The sequence below is a fragment of the Amblyraja radiata genome, chromosome 1 (assembly GCF_010909765.2).
Source record: "Amblyraja radiata isolate CabotCenter1 chromosome 1, sAmbRad1.1.pri, whole genome shotgun sequence".
Taxonomy (NCBI): Eukaryota; Metazoa; Chordata; class Chondrichthyes; order Rajiformes; family Rajidae; genus Amblyraja; species Amblyraja radiata.
In genome coordinates, this window is record NC_045956.1 from 121,100,370 (window position 1) to 121,126,353 (window position 25,984).

A 25,984-nucleotide genomic window follows, 5' to 3' on the forward strand; every position below is an offset into this window, starting at 1 on the left:
AGATAGTTGAGGCAGGGACTATCCCAACATTTTTGAGAAAGTTAGACAGGTACATGGATAGGACAGGTTGGAGGGATATGGACCAAACACAGGCAGGTGGGACTAATGTAGCTGGGACATGTTGGGCAAGTTGGGCCGAAGGGCCAAATCATTAACTCCTTTACAGCAATGAGCTTGCATGTTCACAATTCTCCGCTGATGTCACAATACATAAAAGCAAATGCTTTATCATTTTTATTTTATTGTCATCCAGTCTGTTGCATTGGGGTACAATGAAAAACTGCAGTTTATGAAAAAGTTAACTCAATTGACATGTGCGATCTTATCAGAATATTGCTATGGCACCAAATTGTGATGTGGTGTGTCATTCATTTCAGCAAATTCATCAATCACAAAAAGCCTCAAAACATAGCAACATAATAAATAAAGAACGTTAAATGCTGTTCTCGAAAATCTAGGAAAGATATTCCATATAATTTGCTTAAATTGAGATTTTTAAAATGCTTCAGGTCACTGCAGTGGATTGTGACTCAGACTTAAAGCTGGAAAGAAATTAAAAACTGGAGCAATAACATGATGATTTAAAAAAAAAAAAAAAAAAGATTAATTTATTATTAAATTCCTTCCCCAACCACATCGCAGGAGAAACAGCCAAGACCGCCATTTAATTCAGTAAATAGCTTGAATCAAACTTTTGTTAAATGGTATTGCAAATATTGATTGCAAAATATGACAATCCTAAAAGCAATCCTGAATAAATTTGTTATTTAAAATATAAACCCATTGGGCCACATTTTATACTTACCAAGTAGAGCTGACATATTCTGAAACACTCCAAGGAGCTCTGGAGTGATGGATGGGCTGTTTTCCAGTGTCGCTAACCTACAAGGCGGCAATAAAAATGCAATTGTCAGGATTTCAAATAACATTTAACAGCCTCAAAATAAACAGGTGAACAGTATAATCTGATAAAATTACTGCAATACTGCAGCATCTCAACATCAGCACCCAAACAGAAACACTGATTAAAATACTTATGACTATAATTAGCAATTCAGAATAACAATGTAATTACATAGCTTATTTGCTACGGGGATTAATATCTAAAGATAATGAAACAATAAATGATGATAATCAAACTACAGTTTAACACCACGAAGAAAAGCACAGCTACTGGTTCATTTTAACTTCATTAAATAACAAGATACTCTCTTTTCCCTCTTAAAATTTCTCACATACTTCTCATGCTCTCTCACTGATCCAAAGAATGAATTATTTTGCTGTCATAATGCACATATGGGATATGTTTCTTGTACTTTGCAGTAACTCTCCACTTGCCATTTCAGAAATATACATGAGCATTTATCATGCTGGACTGTTCTCTTTTTTTTTTAAATCTTGGCAAGTATTATTTTCAAACAAACACAGAAAACACTAATCCATATACTGTTAATTATGGATTAATTTGTAACACCCTTGTTTTAATCAAAAGATACAAACCTCAATCTGCACAGTTGTGCAAAATCTAGGCTGATAGCCAATTGATTGACATTTGTCATAGATATAGGCTTGGGTCTAAAGGCATGCTACTGAATAACAATTTCTGTAAATACATTGACATTTTGCAAACTATTTCAAGTGGTTTACAAAATGACGAGGGGCATAGATAAAAAAGTTTATTTTTCCCCAGGGAAGTTGAGAATGAAAGGGTACAGGTTTAAGGGGAGAGAAGAGAAACTTAAAGGAGATCTGAGGAGTAGGTTTCATGTATGGAGTGGTAAATTTCTGGACCGAGCTGCAAGAGGAGATCGTGGATGGAGATACAATTAGAATGCTTAAAAGTCGACCGGACAGGTACTTGGATAGGAAAGATGTAGCAGGAAAGGATAACAGGCCTAATGAGGGCAAATGGGATTAGGGTGGATAGGCATCACAGTGAGTATGGATGAAATCAGCTACAAATATTTCCATGTTTTAATACTGTTTGTACTATGTTTGTTATAAATAAAAACCTAAATTTATCCAAATTGTTTATTATGAATCTGAAGCCTGTATTACTGAAAACATATCCTGAAATCTATGCTAAAGATGCTTCTACCTTCACTTAAACAGCAAGTTTCTCTCAGAATTCAAGAATTACCACACCCAGCTGCAATAAAATGTATGAAATATGAAAGTCAATAATACATTAAATTATTTCGAACTGTATAGTTTTTTAATCATATATGTTGATTTTCTCTAAAAAAATGTCAATAAACTTTTTGGTATTATAATATTTTGATGCTTTCATATACAGTTACATTAAATGAACAGACTGTTTGGGGCAAAAAGGCTGAGTGAGTATGGCCTTTGGTTATGACTTTCAGAAAGCATTTGATAAGGTCCCACATAGGAGATTAATGGGCAAAATTAGGGCACATGGTATTGGGGGTAGAGTGCTGACATGGATAGAGAATTGGTTGGCAGACAGGAAACAAAGAGTAGGGATTAACGGGTCCCTTTCAGAATGGCAAGCAATGACTAGTGGGGTACCGCAAGGCTTGGTGCTGGGACCGCAGCTATTTACAATATACACCAATGATTTGGATGAAGGGATTCAAAATAACATTAGCAAATTTGCAGATGACACAAAGCTGGGTGGCAGTGTGAACCGTGAGGAGAATGCTATTAGAATGCAGGGTGACTTGGACAGGTTGGGGGAGTGGGCAGATGCATGGCAGATGAAGTTTAATGCAGATAAATATGAGGTTATCCACTTTGGTAGCAAAAACAGGAAGTCAGATTACTATCTAAATGGCGTCAAGTTGGGACAAGGGGAAGTACAACGGGATCTGGGGGTACACAAAAAAGCTGGAGAAACTCAGCGGGTGCAGCAGCATCTATGGAGCGAAGTAAATAGGCAATGTTTCGGGCCGAAACGTTGCCTATTTCCTTCGCTCCATAGATGCTGCTGCACCCGCTGAGTTTCTTCAGCTTTTTTGTGTACCTTCGATTTTCCAGCATCTGCACGGGATCTGGGGGTCCTTGTTCATCAGTCTATGAAAGTAAGCATGCAGGTACAGCAGGCAGTGAAGAAAGCAAATGGCATATTGACCTTCATAACAAGAGGAATCGAATATAGGAGCAAAGAGGTCCTTCTGCAATTGTACAGAGCCCTAGTGAGACCACACCTGAAGTATTGTGTGCAGTTTTGGTCCCCTAATTCGAGGAAGGACATTCTTGCTATTGAGGGAGTGCAGCGTAGGTTTACAAGGTTAATTCCCGGGATGGCGAGACTGTCATATGCTGAGAGAATGGAGCAGCTGGGCTTGTACACTCTGGAGTTTAGAAGGATGAGAGGTTCTCTTTGAAACTTATAAGATTGTTAAGAGTTTGGACAAGCTAGAGGCAGAAAACATGTTCCCGATGTTGGGGGAGCCCAGAACCAGGGGCCACAGTTTAAGAATAAGGAGTAAGCCATTTAGAACGGAGACAAGGAAACACTTTTTCTCACAGAGAGTTGTGAGTCAGTGGAATTCTCTGCCTCAGAGGGCGGTGGAGGCAGGTTCTCTGGATGCTTTCAAGAGAGAGCTAGATAGGGCTCTTAAATTAGCGTAGTCAGGGGATATGGGGAGAAGGCAGGAACGGAGTACTGATTGGGAATGATCAGCCATGATCACATTGAATGGCGGTGCTGGCTCGAAGGGCCAAATGGCCTACTCCTGCACCTATTGTCTAAAGCTTTGGTCCCGCTTCAAGTTTGGAACTAATGCCACCATATCTGTCATAATGTTCCATTATTAGTTTTCTTATGGAACCCAATAGCGGCATCCAAATGTACTAAAGTCCCTACCATTATACTGGGGATTTGTCGCTCCAGCATTTATCAGATGGGCATGGAATAGGCTCAAACACCCCATTCATTTGAATGCTATTCTTTGGGCACAAGCCACTTCCTGTTGATGTTCACCTAATTGGCACAAATTTGGGAGTTTTGAAATGTTGCAGAGTTGGCAAAAGAAGCATAACACAGAGCCAAATCCCAATTGTGAACCAACATTTGAGGCAGCTGAGACCAAGACACCTAAAAATAATCCATTACACTCCATCACAGCCATTATAAACTACTGAACTGATATTCTGTGAATTTCTGAAAAGTTGATCATCTAATACCAAATTCAGGGTCTCTCCCTCCATGTGCATCAAATCTTGAACTTCCCAACTCTTTCCAGCAAAATCCTATCCAATGAGTAAATGATGATGCAGAACAACAAAATTGTCAATTTCATTAAAAGTCAAACAATTTCTCAGGATGGTTTACTCACCATAATTCTAAACCATCTTCCAGGAGATAAACGTGGGGAGGCTGGGCAACATCTGTACTCAACTGAATGACCGGCAACAAGAATGGGTACAGATTTTTGCTGTCTGCTCCCAAACCCTACAGACAGCAGGAAAAGTAGACAAATAATTCTACCACATGGAAAGGAAAATAATATTATCAACTCTATACATATTCCCAACATGTGCTCAAATGCACAGAATGCATATGATATACAAATGCATCTGGTGAAATTAACATAACTGAAGACAAAACAAAGTGATGAGTAAAATAGGGCCTACCAAAGCCAAGAATCGAGGATAACAAAGGAAGGAACAAGGTCCTAAGAAATATAGTACTAAGCAAAAGGATGTAATTGTTAATATAAAGAAACAACCTTCAGAAAATGTTAAATTGTCTATGAAGAATGTGGATGTTATTCAAAACAAAAAAGGGAATGTAATCCAGAGGAATTATTGAAACACATCCTGAGATTAAAAAAGTGTTTTAAAATATGTTAAAATTGATGTTCCCTGGCTCAGATTGCACACACACCAACTTTCCAATGTAAAAGAAAGCTGTACTTTTTTTCATATGGCAGCTGATTTCATTCATTCATTTCAATGCAGCTGCTGTAGTTGTGGAGGATAACTTGTCATGGTTTCATCAGGGAGATTACCTAGTCATAAGGAATCTATCACCACAGAGCTGCAACATCGCCTTATGATTAGCCAGCGTTTGGGCATATCGGCCAGCAGACCCACATTGATCTCAATGAAAGATTGACTCCATTGGTCTCGAGCTTGCGATCAGCATCGAGAGCTCAGTGCTCACAGGTGACCCATGGTAAAAACCAATAGATACCTGGCCCAGATCCCCCACCATCAGCTTGTGACTTCATGTCAGTCCTCAATAGTAATTCTTGATATTTCCAGAATCATCAAAGTCAGGAGAGTTTCCGGATGATTGGAAAATTGCCAAAATAACCCTGCTGCACAAGGATGGAACAAAGCAGAATAGTGGGAACTATAAGCCGGTTAGTCTGACTTTGTGGTTGGTATGATTTTCGAGTCTATTATAAAAGATGAGGTTACGGAGTACTTAGAAGTTCACGATAAAAATAGGCCGAAGTCAGCATGATTTTGTGAAGGGGAGGTCTATCGACCAGTGGCACTAACGCCGGTGGTGATGAAGTGCTTTGAGAGGTTGATCATGGAGCAAATCAACTCCTACATCGACAAAAACCTGGACCCACTGCAGTTCGCGTACCGCCACAACAGATCAACGGTGGATGCGATCTCGCTGGCCCTCCACTCCGCACTGGACCACTTGGACAACAAAAACTCATATGTCAGGCTGTTATTCATTGATTACAGCTCGGCATTTAACACAATCATCCCCTCCAAACTGGTTACCAAACTCGCAGAACTGGGTCTCTGCGCATCCCTCTGCAACTGGATCCTCGACTTCCTCGTCCACAGACCACAGTCTGTTCGTATTGGTGGAAATGTGTCAGCCTCAATAACAATCAGCACGGGAGCACCTCAAGGCTGCGTGCTCAGCCCCCTGCTGTACTCACTCTATACCCATGACTGCGTAGCGAACCACAGTGCGAACTCCATCATCAAGTTCGCTGACGACACCACTATTGTGGGGCGTATCACTGATGGGGATGAGTCAGAGTACAGAAGAGAGATCGAGCAACTGTCCATATGGTGCCAGCGCAATAACCTGGCCCTCAACACCAGCAAAACCAAGGAACTGATTGTGGACTTTGGAAGGAGTAGGAGGGGGACCCACAGCCCCATTTATATCAACGGGTCGATGGTTGAAAGGGTCAAGAGCTTCAAATTCCTGGGCGTGCACATCTCTGAAGATCTTTCCTGGTCCGAGAACACTAATGCAATCATCAAAAAAGCACATCAGCGCCTCTACTTCCTGAGAAGATTACGGAGAGTCGGATTGTCAAGGAAGACTCTCTCTAACTTCTACAGGTGCACAGTCGAGAGCATGCTGACCGGTTGCATCGTGGCTTGGTTCGGCAATTTGAGCGCCCTGGAAAGGAAAAGACTACAAAAAGTAGTAAACACTGCCCAGTCCATCATCGGCTCTGACCTTCCTTCCATCGAGGGGATCTATCGCAGTCGCTGCCTCAAAAAGGCTGGCAGTATCATGAAAGACCCACACCATCCTGGCCACACACTCATCTCCCTGCTACCTTCAGGTAGAAGGTACAGGAGCCTGAAGACTGCAACAACCAGGTTCAGGAATAGTTACTTCCCCTCAGCCATCAGGCTATTAAACCTGGCTCGGACAAAACTCTGATTATTACCAACCACTTTCTGTTATTTGCACTATCAGTTTATTTATTCATGTGTGTATATATTTATATCATGGTATATGGACACATTTATCTGTTTGTAGTAAATGCCTACTATTTTCTGTGTGCTTAAGCAAAGCAAGAATTTCATTGTCCTATACAGGGACACATGACAATAAACTAACTTGAACTTGAACTTGAACTTGCCCGACATATCTGCTGGAATTCTGTGAAGAAGTAAATAGCAGGACAGGCAAAGGAAAGTCAGTAAATGTTGTTTACCTATATTTTCAGAAAGCCTTTGATAAGGTGCCACACGTTAGGCTGCTAAGTAAGATGAGAGCCCACGGCATCAAATGGCAGATACTAGCATTGATAGACGGTTGGCTGGATGGCAGAAGACAAAGAGTGGCAATAAAGGGGGCTTTTTCTGGTGGCTGTCCGTGACTAGCGGAGTTCCGCAGCGGTTGGTGCTGGGGCCACTACTCTTCACGTTGTATATTAATGATTTGGACGAGGGGATTGAAGGCTTCTTGGCCAAGTTTGCAGACGATACAATAATAGGTGGAGGGGCAGGTAGTGTAGAGAAAGCAGGGACCCTGCAGGACAGGATGGTGAGTGGGCAGAAAAGTGGCAGGAAGATAGTACCAAATGGTGCCAGCACAATACCTGGCTCTCAACACCAGCAAAACCAAGGAACTGATAGTGGACTTTGGAAGGGCTAGGATGGGGACCCACAGTGCCGTTTATATCAACGGGTCGATGGTAGAAAGGGTCAAGAGCTTCAAATTCATGGGCGTTCATATTTCCGAAGATCTCTCCTGGTCCCAGAACCCTGATGCAATCATAAAGAAAGCACATCACGCCTCTACTTCCTAAGATTACGGAGAGTCGGTATGTCAAGGAGGTCTCGCTCGAACTTCTACAAGTGCACAGTAGAGAGCATGCTGACTGGTTGCATCGTGGCTTGGTTCGGCAACTTGTGGACACACTGATCGGATCTGTGGTTAAGCCTACAATATTCTGTTGTGCTGCAGCAAGCTAGAATTTCATCGTCCTATCTGGGACACATGACAATAAACTCTCTTGACTCTTCATTTGACAAAGTGTGGAGTCATGCATTTTGGTAATAGGAATAAAGGCGTAGACAACTTTCTAAATGGGGAGAGAATCCACAAATCGGGGGTGCAAAGGGACTTTGTGGTGCTAGTGCACGATTCCCAAAAAGTTGATCTGCAAGTCGAATCGGTAGTAAAGAAGGCAAACTCAATGCTGGTATTTATTTCAAGAGGACTGGAATACAATAAAAGAGATGTAATGCTGAGGCTCTTTAAGGTGCTGGTAAGGCTGGATTTGGAGTATTGTGAGCAATGTCTGAGGAAGGATGTGCTTGCTCTGGAGAAGGTCCAGAGGAGGTTTAGAAGAATTATCCCAGGAATGAGTGGGTTAACATATGATGAGCGTTTGACGGCACTGGGCCTGTACTCGCTGGAGTTTAGAAGAATGAGGGGGGACCTTATTGAAACATACCAAATAGTGAAAGACTTGCATAGAGTGGACGTTTCCACTAGTGGGAGAGTCTAGGACTAGTCACAGCCTCAAAATTAAAGGCCATTCCATTAGGAAGGAGATGGGGAGGAATTTCGTTAGTCAAAGGGTGGTGAATCTGTGGAATTTGTCTGTGGAGGCCATCAATGGATATTTATACGGCACTGATAGATTCTTGATTAGTACAGGTGTCAGGGGTTATGGGGAGAAGGCAGGAGATTGGAGTTAGGAGGCAGAGATAGATCAGCCATGATTGAATGGCGGAATTCACTTAATGGGCCGAATGGCCTAATTCTGCCCTTATGACCTTTTAAAACCTGCACAAAGGCAGAATTTTGGGCGTTGCGCACTTCTGTATCGTTATATAAGGTGGGTGGGGACTGGTGGCAGAAGAGGAATGTAGAACTGAGAAAAACTTTGGCAATCTAAGCCAGTACATGTGACAATAATAAATCAATACACTAATTTAGAAAATCTTCAAAGGCATTAACACCTTCACAATCATTCATAGACTAAAAAATGAAAATCCAAATGAAAGCAATTTAAAACAAACTAAAGCTGTTCAAACAATGTAAAATGTACCTCAATTATCTCAGTGGTGCCCAGAAAGCACAATACTCCATGCTTGGACTTCTTAAGCTATTTATATGCATCATGAATCTCTTGCATTACAATCCTCTTGATATTAAGGACAGCATTTTATAAACCAAGACATTTTAAGGTCCCAATTTTAGACAATAGAAAATAGGTGCAGGAGTAGGCCATTCGGCCCTTCTAGCCAGCACCGCCATTCACTGCGATCATGGCTGATCATCCACAATCAATATCCCGTTCCTGCCTTCTCCCCGTATCCCTTGACTCCGCTATCTTTAAGAGCTCTAACACTTTCATGAAAGCATCCAGGGAAATCGGCACCCACTGCCTTCTGAGGCAGAGAATTCCACTGATTCGCAACTCTCTGGGTGTAAAAGTTTTTCCTCATCTCCATTTAAATGGCCTACCCCTTATTCTTAAACTGTGGTCCCCGGTTCTGGACTCCCCCAACATTGGGAACACGGTTCCTGCCTCTAGCGTGTCCAATCCCTTATATGTTTCAATAAGATATCCACTCATCCTTCGAAATTCCAGTATAGAAAAGCCCAGTCGCTCCAATCTATCAACATATGACAGTCACGCCATCCCGGGAATTTACCTCGTGAACCTACGCTGCACTCCCTCAATAGCAAGAATGTCCTTACTCAAATTTGGAGACCAAAACTGCATATTGATTTATTATTGTTACATGTACAGAGATATAGGGAAACAAATTTACTTTGCGTTCAGTCAAATCATGCTATGCATGAGTCAAATCAACCCATGTCCATTTAAAAACAGGCAAAAAGAAAAATAGCCAGAGAGCAGGATTATAATGTTACAGCTACAGACAAAGGGCAGAATAAAAAAATGGTCATGGTCTCAACGCCTTAGGTTGGGAGATCGGTAGGCACCCTTAGTTTATATTACAGCTGGAAAGAAGCTGTTCCTGAATCTAATGGAATGTGCTTTCAAGCTATATTTTAAATCTTCTGCCCATGGGAGAGGGGAGAAGAGGGAATCATCGTGGTGTTAGTCATTCTTGACTCTGTAGGTTGCTTTCCTGAGGTAGCATGAAGTGTAGATGGAGCCGATGGCAGGACGTGGGGGAGGTGGGGGATAGAGAGGCTGGTGAACGTGGTAGAGTGGGCTGCAACTACAAACCTCTGCAATTTTGTGCTGTGTCTTGGACAGAGCAGTTGCCAAACAAAGCTGTGATGCATCCTGTGAAGAGTGGTGAATCTGTGGAATTCCCTGCCACAGAAGGTAGTTGAGGCCAGTTCATTGGCTATATTTAAGAGGGAGTTAGATGCGGCCCTTGTGGCTAAAGGGATCAGGGGGTAAGGAGAGAAGGCAGGTACTGGATACTGAGTTGGATGATCAGCCATGATCATATTGAATGGCGGTGCAGGCTCGAAGGGCCGAATGGCCTACTCCTGCACCTAATTTCTATGTTTCTATCCGGATAGGATGCTTTCAATGGTGCATATGTGAAAAGAGGTAAGTCATTGGAGACATACCAAATTTCGTGTGAACTATAGGTGCCAGTCTACATTCTTGGCAGTAACGTCAATGTGGTTAGTCCAGGAAAACATTTGGGTGATATTTACACCTTGGAACTTGAAGCCCTCTCCACTTTTGCACGGTTGATGCTGGCTTGGGGGCACGTGTATTACCTCGTTTCCTGTAGTCGATGACGAGCTCTAGCATCTTACTGACATTACGGGATAGGTTGCTGCCTTAATACTTTATTACTCTGCACTCCATCTCCTTCCTTGGGTACACAGAGCTTAGATATTTGTGTAGGAAGGAACTGCAGATGCTGGTTTAAGCCGAAGATAGACACAAAAAGCTGAGCAACTCAGGGGGAAAGGCAGCATCTCTGGAGAGAAGAAATGGGTGATGTGAAAGGAAACAGGCCATTTTTAGCTGTTTATTAGGTAAAAATGTGAAGTTAGTGCAAGATGGGTGGCGGAGGGATAGAGAGAGAGAGAGGGAATGCCGGGGCTACTGAAGTGAGAAATCAATATTCATACCACTGAGCTGTAAGCTGCCCAAGTGAAATATGAGATGCTGTTCCCATAGTTACACCTTGGACTTGGAGGAAGTGGGAGGAGTCAAAGGAGAAGTTATTAAGAGTGAGGACCAGCTCCGCCAGGCAGAGGGAAATTCAATGGTTCTGTGGTCAAGGAAGAATCAGAGGAACTACCTCCAACGGGATCCCACCACTAGTCACATTTTCCCATCTCCACCCCATTCCACCTTCTGCAGAGACTGTTCCCTCATCAACTCCCTGGTTAACTCATCCCTTCCCACCCAAACCACCCCCTCCCCTGATACCTTCCGTTGCAACTGCAGAAGATGCAACACCTGTCCCCATACCTCCTCCCTCAACTCTGTCAGGGACCCCAATAGTCCCTTCTGTTTAGGCAGAGGTTCACTTGCACCTCCTCCAACCTCATTTACTATATCCGTTGTTTCAGATGTGGACTCTTATACATCGGTGAGACCAAACTCAGACAGGGCGATCGTTTCACGGAACACCCTCGCACAGTCCACCTGAACATGATCTCCCGGTTGCTAAACACTTTAATTCTCCTTCCAATTCCTACACAGATCTTTCTGTCCTAGGTCTCCTCCATTGTCAGGGTGAGATTAAACGCAAATTGGAGTAACAGCATCTCATATTTCGCTTGGGCAGCTTTCAGCCCAGTGATATGATTAAGATTTCTCTAACTTCAGGTAGCCCCGGCATTCCCTCTCTCTATCCCTCCACAACCCGTTGCATTAGCTTCTCGTTTTCACCTAACAAACAGCTAAGAATGCCCTATTTCCTTTATCATTGTTACTTTTTTGTATATCTTTCATTCATTGTTCTTTATCTCTCTACATTATCTCCTATATTTCTGAAGAATGGTCTCAATCCGAAACGTCACCCACTTCTTCTCTCCAGAGATACAGCCTGTCCTGCTGAGTTACTCCAGCTATCTGTGTTTATCTTCAGAGCTTAGATATTTTTGGATTTCCAATAAGATTGTTTCTCGGCATGGCATATTAGTTAAAGCCAACATACAGGTTCAGCAAGCGATTAGCAAAGCAGATGATATGTTGGACATTATTGGAAGAGGATTTGGGTAAAGGACAAAGGATGTCTCATTCCACTCATAAAGGGCCTTATTTATGTACAGGTTTGGTATCCTAACTGACATAAAGAATATTATTGCCAGAGAGGGAGTACAGTGGATTCACTGAGCTATTTCCAGGAATTATGATTTTGCCATATGATGAAAGATTTAGCTTATTGGGTCCATATTCCCCTGAGTTTAGCAGAAGGGGAGAACAACTCTTTGAAACTTACAAAATTATTCCAGCTGTCCATAGGATGCAGAGAGAATATTTTTCTTGGCTGAAGAGTCTAGAACCAGAATAAGGCCATTTAGGACTGAGATTAGGAGAAATTTATTTCAATGGAGGTTGGTGAATCTTTAGGATTCTCTACCCTGGAGGGTTTTGTAGCTGATAGATAAATAGATCTCTGTAAATTAAAGATATTAAGCGATATGGAGACAAAAGGAAGGAAATGGTATAGAAGTAAATCAACAAATCTTGAATGGTAGAGCAGGTTCAAAGAGCCACAGGCCCTATGACTGCTGTAAACACCATGGCAATGAAACACCAAGTGCATCAAACTGGGTGAAGAGTTGCAGACTGGTCAGTCTCGTCTTTGGCACTGATTACCATGCAACATGAACAGTGAGCATGAAGATACTCATGGAGATTCTTACTTTTGTTACCTAGTAATTGATCACCATCATTCATCTCTGGATTCAGTCATTTTCAAGTTGCAGTGGAATATAATTTGACTGATGGTCATGGTCCACAGTACGCCATGGCTCCCTACACTTTAAGCTGCCGTATTTGTTCGGAGTGTTCCACATCAACAATGTGAACGGCACACCATAAGACAAAGGGATGCCCTTTTCTGACGGGCCTTACAAGGGTTATGTTGGTCTCACATATGAAATGTAGACTGATCAGGAAGAAATCCAATAGGAGTTTCCCGGGCGCAGGTTCTCTCACCACCTGCTGCAATTCAACTCACCCAGCTGGTCAGGTTTAATACTACCAAATCACTCATGGGGATGGACATTGAGGTTTCCCATTCATCCACTAAGCCACCTTCCCTTTTCCTGCAAAATCTAGGATGCTGATTAGGTGATGATTCCATGAATATGACTTTATTAGTCCATTGGACAGCTCTCTAATTAAAAAGGTGCATAGCCTTCAAATATCAATTAACTGAATTGGATGAATTAATTATCTCCAAACTTGATGTCAGCCGATTCTATTCCAAAATCAAACTGTTAAACTGTGACTAACATTTTTTTATTTTCTACTTTCTCCAAAATAACGAATTGCACAAAACATTTTCATGAGCAATAAAAGCCCGTTATTATTCCAATCATATGCAAGTCTTGTTGATAACTAGATTTCAGACATATAAATTGCAAAAATAATATAAAACAAATCTGATGCTGCAGAGTTGGACTCTCAGAAAAGCATAATGAAAAGAAATTCAGTATGTTTACACTTGTTGACAAGATAATGCATTCTTTCAAACCATACCTGCACTAGGTGGATCAGTGTTGTGAGAATTGCACATCGTAACATATTGTGATCTTCAGACTGCTTCCAAAGCAAAGGTAAATACTGCACCAAACATCCAACATAAGGACGAATCTATAAATAAATACAAATAATTTTTGAAGCAAAAGCAGAGGAAATACAAAAGTTCAATTATTGCAAATTAGATTAATTCTAAAAACTTGTACAGAATTAAAAGTACAGAACTAGTCACTGAGCAAAGGTGCAATCAACGATAATTTTCTTTCCTGATCTAACATAATTGATTGGTCGCATTCAAGTTGGAAATATCACAATAGGTACCCTATAATTTATCAAATATCATTATTAAAATGATAACCAGAGAAAAAATGTGTACATGATTAAGTTTCCAATTTGAATAGTTTTATTTTGCAGAAAGTATTATGTAAAGCACAACGTAAGCATTTCTGGAACATTACCTGCATCCCAACTCTTTCGATGACACAAGAAATAACGTGCAAAACATGCATTTTTGTATCACATTCTGTGACTTGTTGCAACAGTTGGAAGAGAAGACCGAAAATATTTTCCAAGTACTACAACAGAGGAAAATAAATTTAAAAGTTCAGAAATTTCAAGTTATTTTCAGCAACAGAAAAATATTTGGAACGATGATTACAAAATCAACAGGCAATACGTCTGTTAGGACCAAATTAATTATTTAAATTGGTTGAAGCTTTTGCCTTTATTTCTAATAATAATAATAATAATTTCATAATTATAAAATAATAAAACAATAAAACCTGTATACTAAGATGGCAATTTATTGCCTCTGCTTTCTGCCCTCTGGACTATTTGTTGGATAATTAGATTTTCTCCACACTCAATTGTTCCTTCCTTGCATAAAACATGCTAAAGCCACAATTCCCAACTTACCAGTTTGAATGCTAATATACTCAGTACAAAAATGTATTTATGTTTTTACCATTTAGACCCCGTATATAATAAATCTGAAAATTAAGGTACCTATCACTATGCATGATCATCAATTCCCAGAAACCCAAACAGAATGGTCATGGCCAAAGCAAATTCAGTTTAATTTAATTCGTCTGTGAACAAAACCTCAACCTTTGAACTCATTTAGCATCATAGCTGGGACAAAGCAACTCTTTTGTATCCAAAGTCAAAAGAACTGCAAATGCTGGAAAGCTGAAACAAAATGGAAAACGCTGGAAAAGCGCAGCCGGTCAGGTGGGTTCTTTGTGAAGAGAAACAGTTAATGTTATAGGTCTAGGTTTCTTCATCAGAACTGAGACAGAAATAATTTAGTCTAGATAACAGAGGGTAAAGGTGATGAATGGTTCAATGGAATGTTTCCGATTGGGTGAAATAATGGAGCAGAAAAGATTAAACTTCTTTGTGTGATCTATTGCTAATGTGTCATTGTCTGACTGTATTTAAAAGACAGAAAAGAAAAAAAGGACAGAAGGCAAAAATGCCCAATGCTCATGAAAACAGAAAATTCAAAAATCAATTCCCCCAGGCTGCAAAGTGCCCAGACAGTAGACGACGTGTTGTTCCTGGAGCTTGCGATGAGCCTTGTTATCATGGTGGAATCCTGTTGGAGCTGAACAAAATTGCTAAGAATTACCTGTTGTCGGCAGAGGCTAGTTTGGGGTGAAAGGCAGGTACAAAGGGAACTCTGTTCTTGCTTTGTCTAGAAAGGAAATCGATAAGATGGCTTCATGGTCTCTGTCCGCTATAATAGAGGGAAAGCCACAGTTGAGGAAGGAAGAAAAGGACTTCAGAAGCACCTGTGCAGACTGTCTCATCATCTGTGCAAATAAATAGAATCGGAAGACTTTCCAGGAGACAGTTTAATCAAGGTAGCTGTGGGAATCCATGGGATTGTAGTGGCTATTCGTGGCCCCAAAATGGAAATGGAAAGATCCAGAAAGGTAAGGAAAGCCAGAAAAGGACCATATTGAAAATTAGATTAGGGAGAAAATTGGCTGTAAAAGTGATGAAAATTGAATTTTGCGTCAGAGCAGAAAGCAACATCAAATGTAGTTGTTGACAAATCGGGAGTGTTAGATAAATGAGTGGGCTCAAATAAAGAGTTTGAAATAAGGACAATTCCAACTATCGCACAAAATGACAGGCGTAGCTTGGGCCCATCCATACCATGGCTGCATCCTTTGGTCTGGACACAGCGAGTGGTGTTGAATGGGAAGTTGTTTGATGCGAGGACAAGTGTATGGAGGTCGCTGGTGAGTGCACTGTTCAAGGAAAAGATAGACAGCCCTCAGATTCTCCTGATATGAGATGCAGATGCAGAGGGATTGTATATTGACATTGAAGATGTACCTATTAAGACTACTGAATTGGAAACTGTGAAAGTGGTGGAGGACATCCAAAGTTGACTGATGCAGTTGAGAAGAAATAGGACCAAAGGAATCAGGTGGGAAGAAATGTTCAGTCGGCCAAGTGCAGGCTGAAAGAATGGCTGGAATCCTGCTTGTAGATCTTGGGTCAAAGGTAGAAGCAGATTGGGCAATGCTGTAGGATTACAGGTTAGAAGCTGTGGAGAGAAGGTCGCCCAAGGAAATTAGGTTTTGTGGCCGTGGACAATGAAGTCTGTGACTGTGGAGCAGATGTTTAGTGGTGGGCTCACAGTCCAAAGGGTAACACAAAAATAAGGCTGAGAAGTTGATCTCGACAAGATGGAGGCTAGTTTGCCAAACTACAACAACGGCAGCCTCGTCAACAGGATGGATGATGATATCAGGGTTGTTTCCTAGTGAGGGGAGCGATGCACGTTCTGTGAATGGTAGTTAGTGCAAGTGGGGAGAGTGGAAAAGCCAAGGCAGTCAATGTCCCATCAGCAGTCTTTTTGAATGAAACCACAATAGCTGATAAGGTTATTGGCTGCAGCCTTCCCTCCATTGACGAACTGTCCACTGCAAGGGCCAGGATGCGAGCGGGTAAGATCTTCTCTGACCCCTCTCATCCTGGCCACAAACTCTTTGAATCACTTCCTCTGGAAGGCGACTCCGGACTGGCAAAGCTGCCACAGCCAAACAGAAAAACAGCTTTTTTCCACGAGTAGTAGCTCTACTCAATAACCAAAAGTCTGTAGCATCCTTTTGCTCTGGTATTTTATTTCATTCACATGTTAAAACTATAATTCTTTATTATTAATGTTTAATGTTTTTGTGTCATTCTTAATTGTTACTATGTTGTGTTGTTACTTGCGAGCAGAGCACCAAGGCAAATTCCTTATATTTGTACATACTTGGCCAATAAACATGCATTCATTCATTCATAGCTTCACTCGAGTGCACTTCCCCAACATGAGATTCAAAGCCCCAAATCCTAAAGGACAATGGTGGATTATTTATGTCCAAAAAAATAGGATAATAAATAGTGTATGTGATCACATCAGGTGAGGGTCGAGAAAAGCTAATAAACAGAATGTCCAGAGAAAGTATTGTACAAAAGTCCACAAGAAAGAAAGGGAAGGATCCCTGGCATAAAGTATCCTTTCACCTGAAAAAATGAAACAACACTTATATGCAAGCCTCATCGTTCCAATAAAGCAATACAATTTTTTTTAAATGCAGAAATTAATGCTCATGTTGGTTGTCATCAATGTGTATGGCAGGGAGAGTGAAAATGTGACATTGCTTCTTCAGCTCTGCACACAGCATGAACTAACAATCACCACCATGATCAAAGAAGCAAACAAATGTAAGATGACCTTGAATGAATAAGTTTCTTGGCCAAGTATTCACATACAAGGAATTTGCCTTGGTGCTCCGCCCGCAAGTGACAACATGACATACAGTGACAGTTAAGAATGATATATAAAACTAAACATTAATAATAAAACATTATTGATTAAACATATGAATTAAATAAAATACCAGAGCAAAAGATGTCTACAGATTTTTGGTTATTGAGTAGAGCTATACTCGTGGAAAAAGCTGTTTTTATGCCTGGCTGTGGCAGCTTTAACAGTCCGGAATCGCCATCGAGAGGGAAGTGATTCAAAGAGTTTGTGGCCAGTGTGAGAGGGGTCAGAGATGATCTTACCTACTCACTTCCTGGCCCTTGCAGTGTACAGTTCATCAATGGAGGAAAGGTTGCAGCCAATAACCTTCTCAGCTGATCGGACGATTTGCTGCAGCCTCCGGGTGTCGTGCTTGGTGGCTGAGCCAAACCAGACCATGATGGTGAAGGTGAGGACAGATTCTACGATGGCCGTATAGAACTGGACCATCATTGCCTGTGGTAGATTGTGCTTCCTCAGCTGCCGCAGGAAGTACATCCTCTGTTTCCAAATCGTCGACATCTGATTGTGCGCATCACTGTGAGACGAGGTGATATTTCAACATGCAACGGGCAAGCCACATCAAATATTTAAGATGTCTGCATTTCAAAAATTGCGCTTATCAATTTACTAGTTTTCCAACAGAAGTCTGAAAGAATAGATGCAAATCTGAAGAGTAATTAATGCAGAGAAATGCAAAACAATCACAAAGGACAGATTTACAGCACATAAATGCAAGATTGCAAGAATGGTTTTGAGTTTTACTCTTCGAAGTCAAAGCAGTCAGTGCATATGCTGTCAATACATCTCTCCATCACCAGCCCAGCGTAATGTGTGCATCATACTTGCTAATCATGGATCAGCCTTGCATCGCACAAAGCCGTTTACAGAACATCTGAGGCAATGGCTGAATGCACATACCAATGCACCCTTTTACATGATAATCACTTCCAGAAAGACATCTGTCTAATCTTGAAAAGGTGAGAGGTAAGGAGGATGTAAGTAATTTTAGACTAATCAAGTAAACAGCTGGAAAAGATGTTTTACTAATATGTTGCATGTGATTAGAAGGGTACGGTGTTAAACTGATCCTAGGTAACAAAATTGTACAAGAGCATAATCTAATCAAAGGAAAATTAGATTCACTTTTAAATTGGTAAAAATCAGATATCAGTTATTTTCAGCAGGTTTAAAATTTAGAAAAAAGGCAGTCGACCAACATTAGATGATGTTAAAACAATGGCATTAATAAGGTCCAAAAATCATTCTGACTAGAAATTAAAGGGGAGGTTATGTAAATACATACGTCTAGAATAAGCATATGTTTTTTTTGAGCGTATAAAAAATACAGGGAATGTGGTTAAAATGGAAGATGGTAATGAGGTAAAATTGGCATTGGTTTATTACTTTCTGGATACAGAGAAAAGCTTTGTTTGTGTCCTATACGGTAAAATCATACTGTACATGAGTACAATGTAGTGTAAAGAGAAAAGTACCAGAGAAACAACGATTAAAAAGAATTAAGCATGAAAAGTGAAGTTGAACCTAAAATATCTACCAAAAATGTTTGTAAACATATGACAGTCAAGACCAGGATAAGTGAAAGGTGGGTGAAAGGAACTTGATAGGTGAAACATACTTGATGGGTGAAAGGTACATCTGTTCTTAGAAAGGTCTTCGACTTGAAACATCAATTCTGTTTCCATTTTGTCGATATGCCGGGCCTCTTGAAGATTTACAGCATTTCCTACTTTTATTTCAGACTTCAGGCAGATTTTTGTCATTCCCAAGGGCTACTTAAAACTGTGTGCTCCATTTGCTTGGCAAGCATGGGAATTACAGAGATAACCGAGATTGCATCTCCAGACATCATTAAAGGTAGTTAGTAAAGAGTATGATGTTAAAAGTAACTACAATGAAGCACAGCAGAACCATGGAAAATAATATTTAGTGCCCTGGAAGGCTGAAGGTAATTAGGGAAGTAACTGCAATAGCTTCAAGTATATTTTTCAAAAAGAAAACAAGTCTTTAGGATTTATGTCAGACAACCATGCTCAAGTAAATCAAGAAGTATAGGTAAGGAAGTTCCATGCATAATGAAACTCGACTTGGACTAGGGACATATTGAATATGACTTCCAAACAACCACAGCAGTCTGAGAACTTTGAGATCCATTTCTAAATAGAAATCTGGAGATTTAATAAAAATGCACATAAAGTGATTGGGTTGTTGTAAAATGTAACTAGTTTGCCTTTCAGTGAAGGATATTTACTACATCTGTTCAGTGTGGTCTGTGTATAACTCCAGCCATGGTTGACCATCCTCTAAAGTGGTAAAACCAAAACACTCAGCAGTATCACACCACTGCATCAAGACAGAAAGACTGTACAAACTTAAGATAAATGCACAAGGACAAATCTGTACAATGGATGGACCATAAATATACTTGGTAATGCATATTAAAAGAAATTCAAAATTTTATCACGTCAGCAAAATGTTGTTTTCTACTTTGCAGTGTTAAATTCAAGAGCTATGTAATGGAAATATTTAATACTGAATATATAAATTTTCAAGTGCGTTAAAATATGCTGAAGGAAACTAATTTGAACATTCATGTATCTTCACTACTACATTTTTATTAAATCTTGGCCACAGATACTTTAATTTCCTTTTTCAGAGTTTCAAATTTCCGTGCTCACATGTGAAATTTCCTGTTCTGTCTGGTTTATTAGAGCTTGAAGATATAAAATGCATTCAAATCGGGGGGCCGTGATCATTTTTATTACTGTTTATATTTGACAAAATATTCAACAAATTATTGTTTTAGTTTATATTACACTGCTGGATCAGTAGATAATAGAAAAATTACACCTCTTAAATCCAAGCAGTAAAATCTGCTTTCAAATTATAGAAAGAGAATGGATTGAGTGTTTTGGAGCAGTATCAATCAAAAGGACGCATACTTGAAAATGTTTCTTACATTATGGATAAATACAAACTGACATTTACTCAGCTGATCACAGCATAAAGAACTTCAGCAGATGAAACGATAAAGAAAACAATTATGGTCTTGAAAGATGCATAGTAAAAAACAATTCCTTTGATCAGGGAGAGGAAAATAAAGAAATACAATGAAATCATAAAATGGAAGGTTTGTTACTTTATTTACACCTCATGATAATGAGCTTCTAATTCTGATAAAGAATACACCTAATGTTTAAATCTCTGGATCCATATTGCAGTGATAAAAAGTCAGTTATTTTCAAAGGTTATGCAACCGCTTTATTAATACATACGCGCCAACAATGAAACTAACAAAAACGTTTCATAGTATGTGCAGTTTAGGGATAATATCTGTAAAAATTCACGGTGTCTTGGTTCTACTGAGAATATTTGCTTTATCATTCTCAAGTAAACAAAAAGGCCCAGTATTGAAAAAATAATTTTCAATTTTGCCAAAACTAATTTAAAAGTAAAGACTACTTACCGGTAAAAACTGTTCCGTTCTAAACGCAAAATCATCCACAGGTAATAATCAAGTTAAAGAGTAACACTTTTCTAAATCGATAACAAGCAAATACTTCAGTACATTATAAGGATAGACAGTTTGAAAATGTAAAAATGTTATAAGCTGCATAATAAACCCACAAAACCACGAGCAATTAATCTATACTAGAAAAAAAGTGATAAAATCGGAATCAATTTCCAACCTCATTTCAATCATTGAAAATACAACTGACATGGAAAATACTGATAACTTTATTAGTCTTACATTAGTCTTTATCAGTCTTACATTTTAAATCCTCTTTATTACCTTATGACCCAAAATTAGACTATAACATGAAAGGATTATATGAACAAGCAACTGTAACCGAATGTCAAGATGGAAAAGGCCTCCACCTCAATGTGTGGGTTTTCTCCGAGATCTTCGGTTTCCTCCCACACTCCAAAGATGGACAGGTCTGCAGGTTAATTGGCTTGATATATTGGCATGATAAAATGTAAAAATTGTCCAGTGCTGAGTGATGCTTCACCTAGAGCTTTTCAGCGTATTACATCCAGATCCAGTGTCAAAATAAGCTGGCCAAAATCACGATACATTCCCCACAAATCATAATTTGGTGAATCTCTGATTACTTAGCATACAGTGGGGGCTGCATCACTGAAGGTAGATTTGTTTTTAGAAAGATTGGGTAATTCAGTTGTATATGGAACTGGTGCAAGTAAGCAGCTAAGGCTTGGGGAACATTACCCATGATTATATTCAATGATGATCTATATTCTTATGCTCTTGTGTCTATTTTCTTGTTTTTAACAGGCAGGAGTTACAAAAGGGGCAAATTGGGTTGCGTACTTGAGTGCAAATTGGGTTGAGTGGGTATTTGATAATAAGGCCTACACATTTCATTTGGCAGTTACATCATTCATTTACATGGGATTATTTTCAAATGTTTGCATAAAGTCTTTGTGAACGACACAAAGGTTATCACATTGCCAAAGAATCACAATTTCCTTCATGTTAACATCAGATGGACTGAAACATAATTGCTTGCATTTGCAATAATTATGGGTTCCTTGCTGCCAATTTCATTCATGACCTCAGCATTAATCAAACTCGCTTTCATATCACTGACCCAATGAAGCATGTTTACAAGATCCTTCAGATACCTCAGCCTCCAAGGTAACTTATTTATTCCATGGTAAATGATCAAGCTGGTGAAACTATTATCATTAAAAATATGCACAAAATAGATATCTTCCATCTGATTGTTTCCAAGTACAGGTATATCCATTCCTTTCAAAGTCTTGTGAAATAACACTTTGATTTGTCTGGATTGGAGATGATTTCTAGATAATGGATTAAATTTCTCTACATTTAGAGTTGTCAAGTACAGAAAATTACAGAAATTTCTTCCTTATTAAGTAAACTTAAAATAAGCAAATCTTACTACTACACCGGCCATTTTCCTTTGATTATTTTGCTCCTTGCTTATATCATGGGGTAATATTTTGCAGTCAATTAACTGGCCGGCGCCTTTGGGGTATAGGAATAAACCCAGGCACCTAACACTACATGGACAATTGTAAGTTGACAACGTTTGTCTGCCGTCACATAAGGATGATCTTCAAAACACATGAAATGGTATTTAATGGTCCTATTTTTATTATTTAATATTTTATTAAGTAATAAAAACCTAGCACTGAAGATAGTCCAATAAAGACACATAAAACAAAATTATCGATATGGAGAAACATGAAAGAAAAATATAAACTTGGGAATATATTGATCACAAAATATAAGGCATTTTTAACCTATGCCACCACATTACTCATATACAGTTTAAATTTTACCAATGATTTTACAATTTCTGTCGAAATCTTATCAGTCTATGTCATCAGTCATATGTTTTTAAGAAAGGCGGGAGAGAGAAAACTGGGAATTATAGACCAGTCAGCCTGACATCGGTGGTGGGGAAGTTGCTGGAGTCAATTATAAAAGATGAGATAGCCGAACATTTGGATAGCAGTAACAGTATTGGTCCAAGTCAGTATGGATTTACGAAGGGGAAATCATGCTTAAATAATCTTCTGGAATTTTTTGAAGATGTAATGAGGAAAATGGACAAGGGAGAGCCAGTGGATGTAGTGTACCTGGACTTTCAAAAAGCATTTGATAAGGTCCCACATAGGAGATTAGTGGACAAAATTAGGGCACTTGGTATTGGGGGTAGAATGCTGACATGGATAGAGAAGTGGTTGGCAGACAGGAAACAAAGAGTAGGGATTAACGGGTCCCTTTCAGAATGGCAGGCAGTGACTAGTGGGGTACCGCAAGGCTCGGTGCTGGGACCGCAGCTATTTACAATATACATTAATGATTTGGATGAAGGGATTCAAAGTAACATTAGCAAATTTGCAGATGACACAAAGCTGGGTGGCAGTGTGAACTGTGAGGAGGAAGCTATGAGAATGCAGGTTGGGGGAGTGGGCAGATGCATGGCAGATGAAGTTTAATGTGGATAAATGTGAGGTTATCCACTTTGGTAGCAAAAACTGGAAGGCAGATTACTATCTAAATGGCATCAAGTTGGGAAAAGGGAAAGTACAACAGGATCTGGGGGTCCTTGTACATCAATCTATGGAAGTAAGCACGCAGGTACAGCAGGCAGTGAAGAAAGCAAATGGCATGTTGGCCTTTATAACAAGAGGAATCGAATATAGGAGCAAAGAGGTCCTTCTGCAGATGTACAGAGCCCTAGTGAGACCACACCTGGAGTAGTTTTGGGGAATTTGAGGAAGGACATTCTTGCTATTGAGGGAGTGCAGCGTAGGTTTACAAGGTTAATTCCCGGGATGGCGGGGCTGTCATATGCTGAGAGAATGGAGCAGCTGAGCTTGTACACTCTGGAGTTTAGAAGGATGAGAGGGTTTCTCATTGAAACATATAAGATGTTAATGGTTTGGACATGCTAGAGGCAGGAAACATGTTCCCGATGTTGGGTGAGTCCAGAACTAGGGGCCACAGTTTAAGAATAAGGAGTAAGCCATTTAGAAAGGAGACGAGGAAACACTTTTTCTCACAGAGAATGGTGAGTCTGTGGAATTCTCTGCCTCAGAGGGCAGTGGAGGCGGGTTCTCTGGATGCTTTCAAGAGAGAGCTAGGTAGGGCTCTTAAAAACAGCGGAATCAGAACCAGGGGACACAGTTTAAGAATAAGGGGTTGGCCATTTAGAACTGAGATGAGGAGAAACTTTTTCACCCAGAGAGTTATGAATTTGTGGAGGCCGATTCACTAGATGTATTCAGAAGAGAGTTAGATAAAGCTCTCGGGGCTAGCAGAATCAAGGGATATGGGGAGAAGGCAGGAACTGGGCACTGATTGGGGATGATCAGCCATGATCACATTGAATGGCGGTGCTGGCTCGAAGGGACGAATGGCCTACTCCTGCACCTATTGTCTATTGTCACACACACTGCACAATCTCACTTAAATACCACACAAGGGTATCATTAGCACAATAATCTCTGAGAGGAAAGAACAAAAGCAAATATGACATCAGAATAGTACATTCCCAAATATATTTAAAAGGATATCAAGCTTTAGGGTTGTAGCCGTCTCAATACGCACCTGAAGGGACGAAAAATGAATGAATTAAACTACCAAGAGCAAGTTAAAATGCAATCAACAATTACTTGGACTTTTTTGTTAATTTAAACTCAACATATCCTTACACAAGGGGCTAGAGTAACTCAGCGGGTCAGGCAGCATCTCTGGAGAACATGGATAGATGATGTGTTAGGTCAGGAACCATTTCAGACTGAGTGTGGTAGGGTAGGAGGTGAAAGAAACCAGGAAAAGAAGGGCAAGACAAAGGCTGGCAAGTAAAGGGCCTGTCCCACTTTGGCGATTTTTTCGGCGACTGTCACAGTCATAGCAGGTCACCGAAAAAGTGGCGACTGGACCACCCCCCCCCACCCCCCCCAGGGCAATGTCTACGACAAGCTATGACAACCTACCACCTAGTCGACGTCAAGCTACCGACAATCGCCGACCCATTAGGACGTCCACCTATGACCACACCTACGACAACCTACCACCACACAGGCGACAACCTACGACAACCAAAGTCAACCTATGTCCAGCCGCGACAAGCTATGACAAGCAACGACCCTGTCGGCGACAACTGAAGACAATTCAGTCGCCGGTACCTGTCACCGGTTGACGTCGGTTGACGTAGGTAGTCCCCAATGGAATTCACCGATGTCAGCACCCGGCGCCAACCAACGTCACCCGGCGACAACCTGCGTCATCCTGGCGACAACCTACGACAGCACCTATGATAGCATCTACGATAAGAGAAGACAAGCTACGTGAAGCCCACAGTCGCAGAATAGTTTTGAACATTTAGAAATCCAGCGGCAACCAGAAAAACTTTACGACTCTTTAGGCGACTTGAGGAGACCACTCACGACCATACAGGCGTCACCCTGCGACCATGTGGCGACAGCCTAGTCACCTGTAGTCGGCCGAAAAAATCGCCTAAGTGGGACAGGGGCTTAATGGTAGATACAGGTGAGGGTTTTTTTTCTATTTGCAGATTGTTGGTCAAAGGCTAGAGATGAGAAGACAAAAGATGTGGTGGAGCACAGGGGAGATAGTGGGGGAAAAAGAAGGGGGGGGGGGGGGTTACGTTTGATTAGTTACCCAAAATTGGAGAATTTAATGTCCACACCATTGGGTTGTAAGCTACCCAAGCAGAATATGCGGTGCTGTTTCTCCAGTTTGCATGTGGCCTCACTCTGGCAATGCGCGTGGCCCAGGAAAGGAAAGTCAGTATGGACATGACGACCACTTTGCCAAACATTTGACTCAGTCAGCCAAAGCCCACAGAATCTCCCAGTTGCCAACCATTTTACTCCTCGTATAATTCCCATTCTGACCTTTCTGTCCGGACCTCTTCCAATGCCACAAGCAAACTGGAGGAACAGCACATTATATTCCACCTGGGAAGCTTACAATCCAGCGGTATGAACATTGAGTTCTCCAAATGTAGGTAACTAACACCCCCATCCCTTTCTCTCCGCCCACACCCTTCTCCCTTGTCACCCCCTCTCTTCTCTGTGCCCCACCTGGACTTGCACCCATGTTCTCTTGAGATGCTGCCTGACCTGCTGTGTTACTCCAGTACTGTGACTTTTCTTTGTAAACCAGCGTTTAAAGCTTCTTGTTTCTATATTAAAATTCTGTGCAACTTTGATATAATGCACCTTGTTAGAGTGAGGTTTTGAATCCACGACGGCTATT

General features: G+C 40.6%; 1 protein-coding gene across 1 annotated transcript in view; it reads right to left on the bottom strand.

Moving 5' to 3' along the window:
- Nucleotides 1-25,984, bottom strand: part of ipo11 (importin 11) — a 345,030-nt gene that overhangs the window by 172,380 nt on the left and 146,666 nt on the right. The window contains 6 exon segments of the mRNA XM_033029972.1: nt 806-882; nt 4,305-4,420; nt 13,368-13,481; nt 13,826-13,942; nt 20,666-20,706; nt 24,274-24,307. Of these exon segments, the coding sequence (XP_032885863.1) occupies nt 806-882; nt 4,305-4,420; nt 13,368-13,481; nt 13,826-13,942; nt 20,666-20,706; nt 24,274-24,307 (499 nt within the window).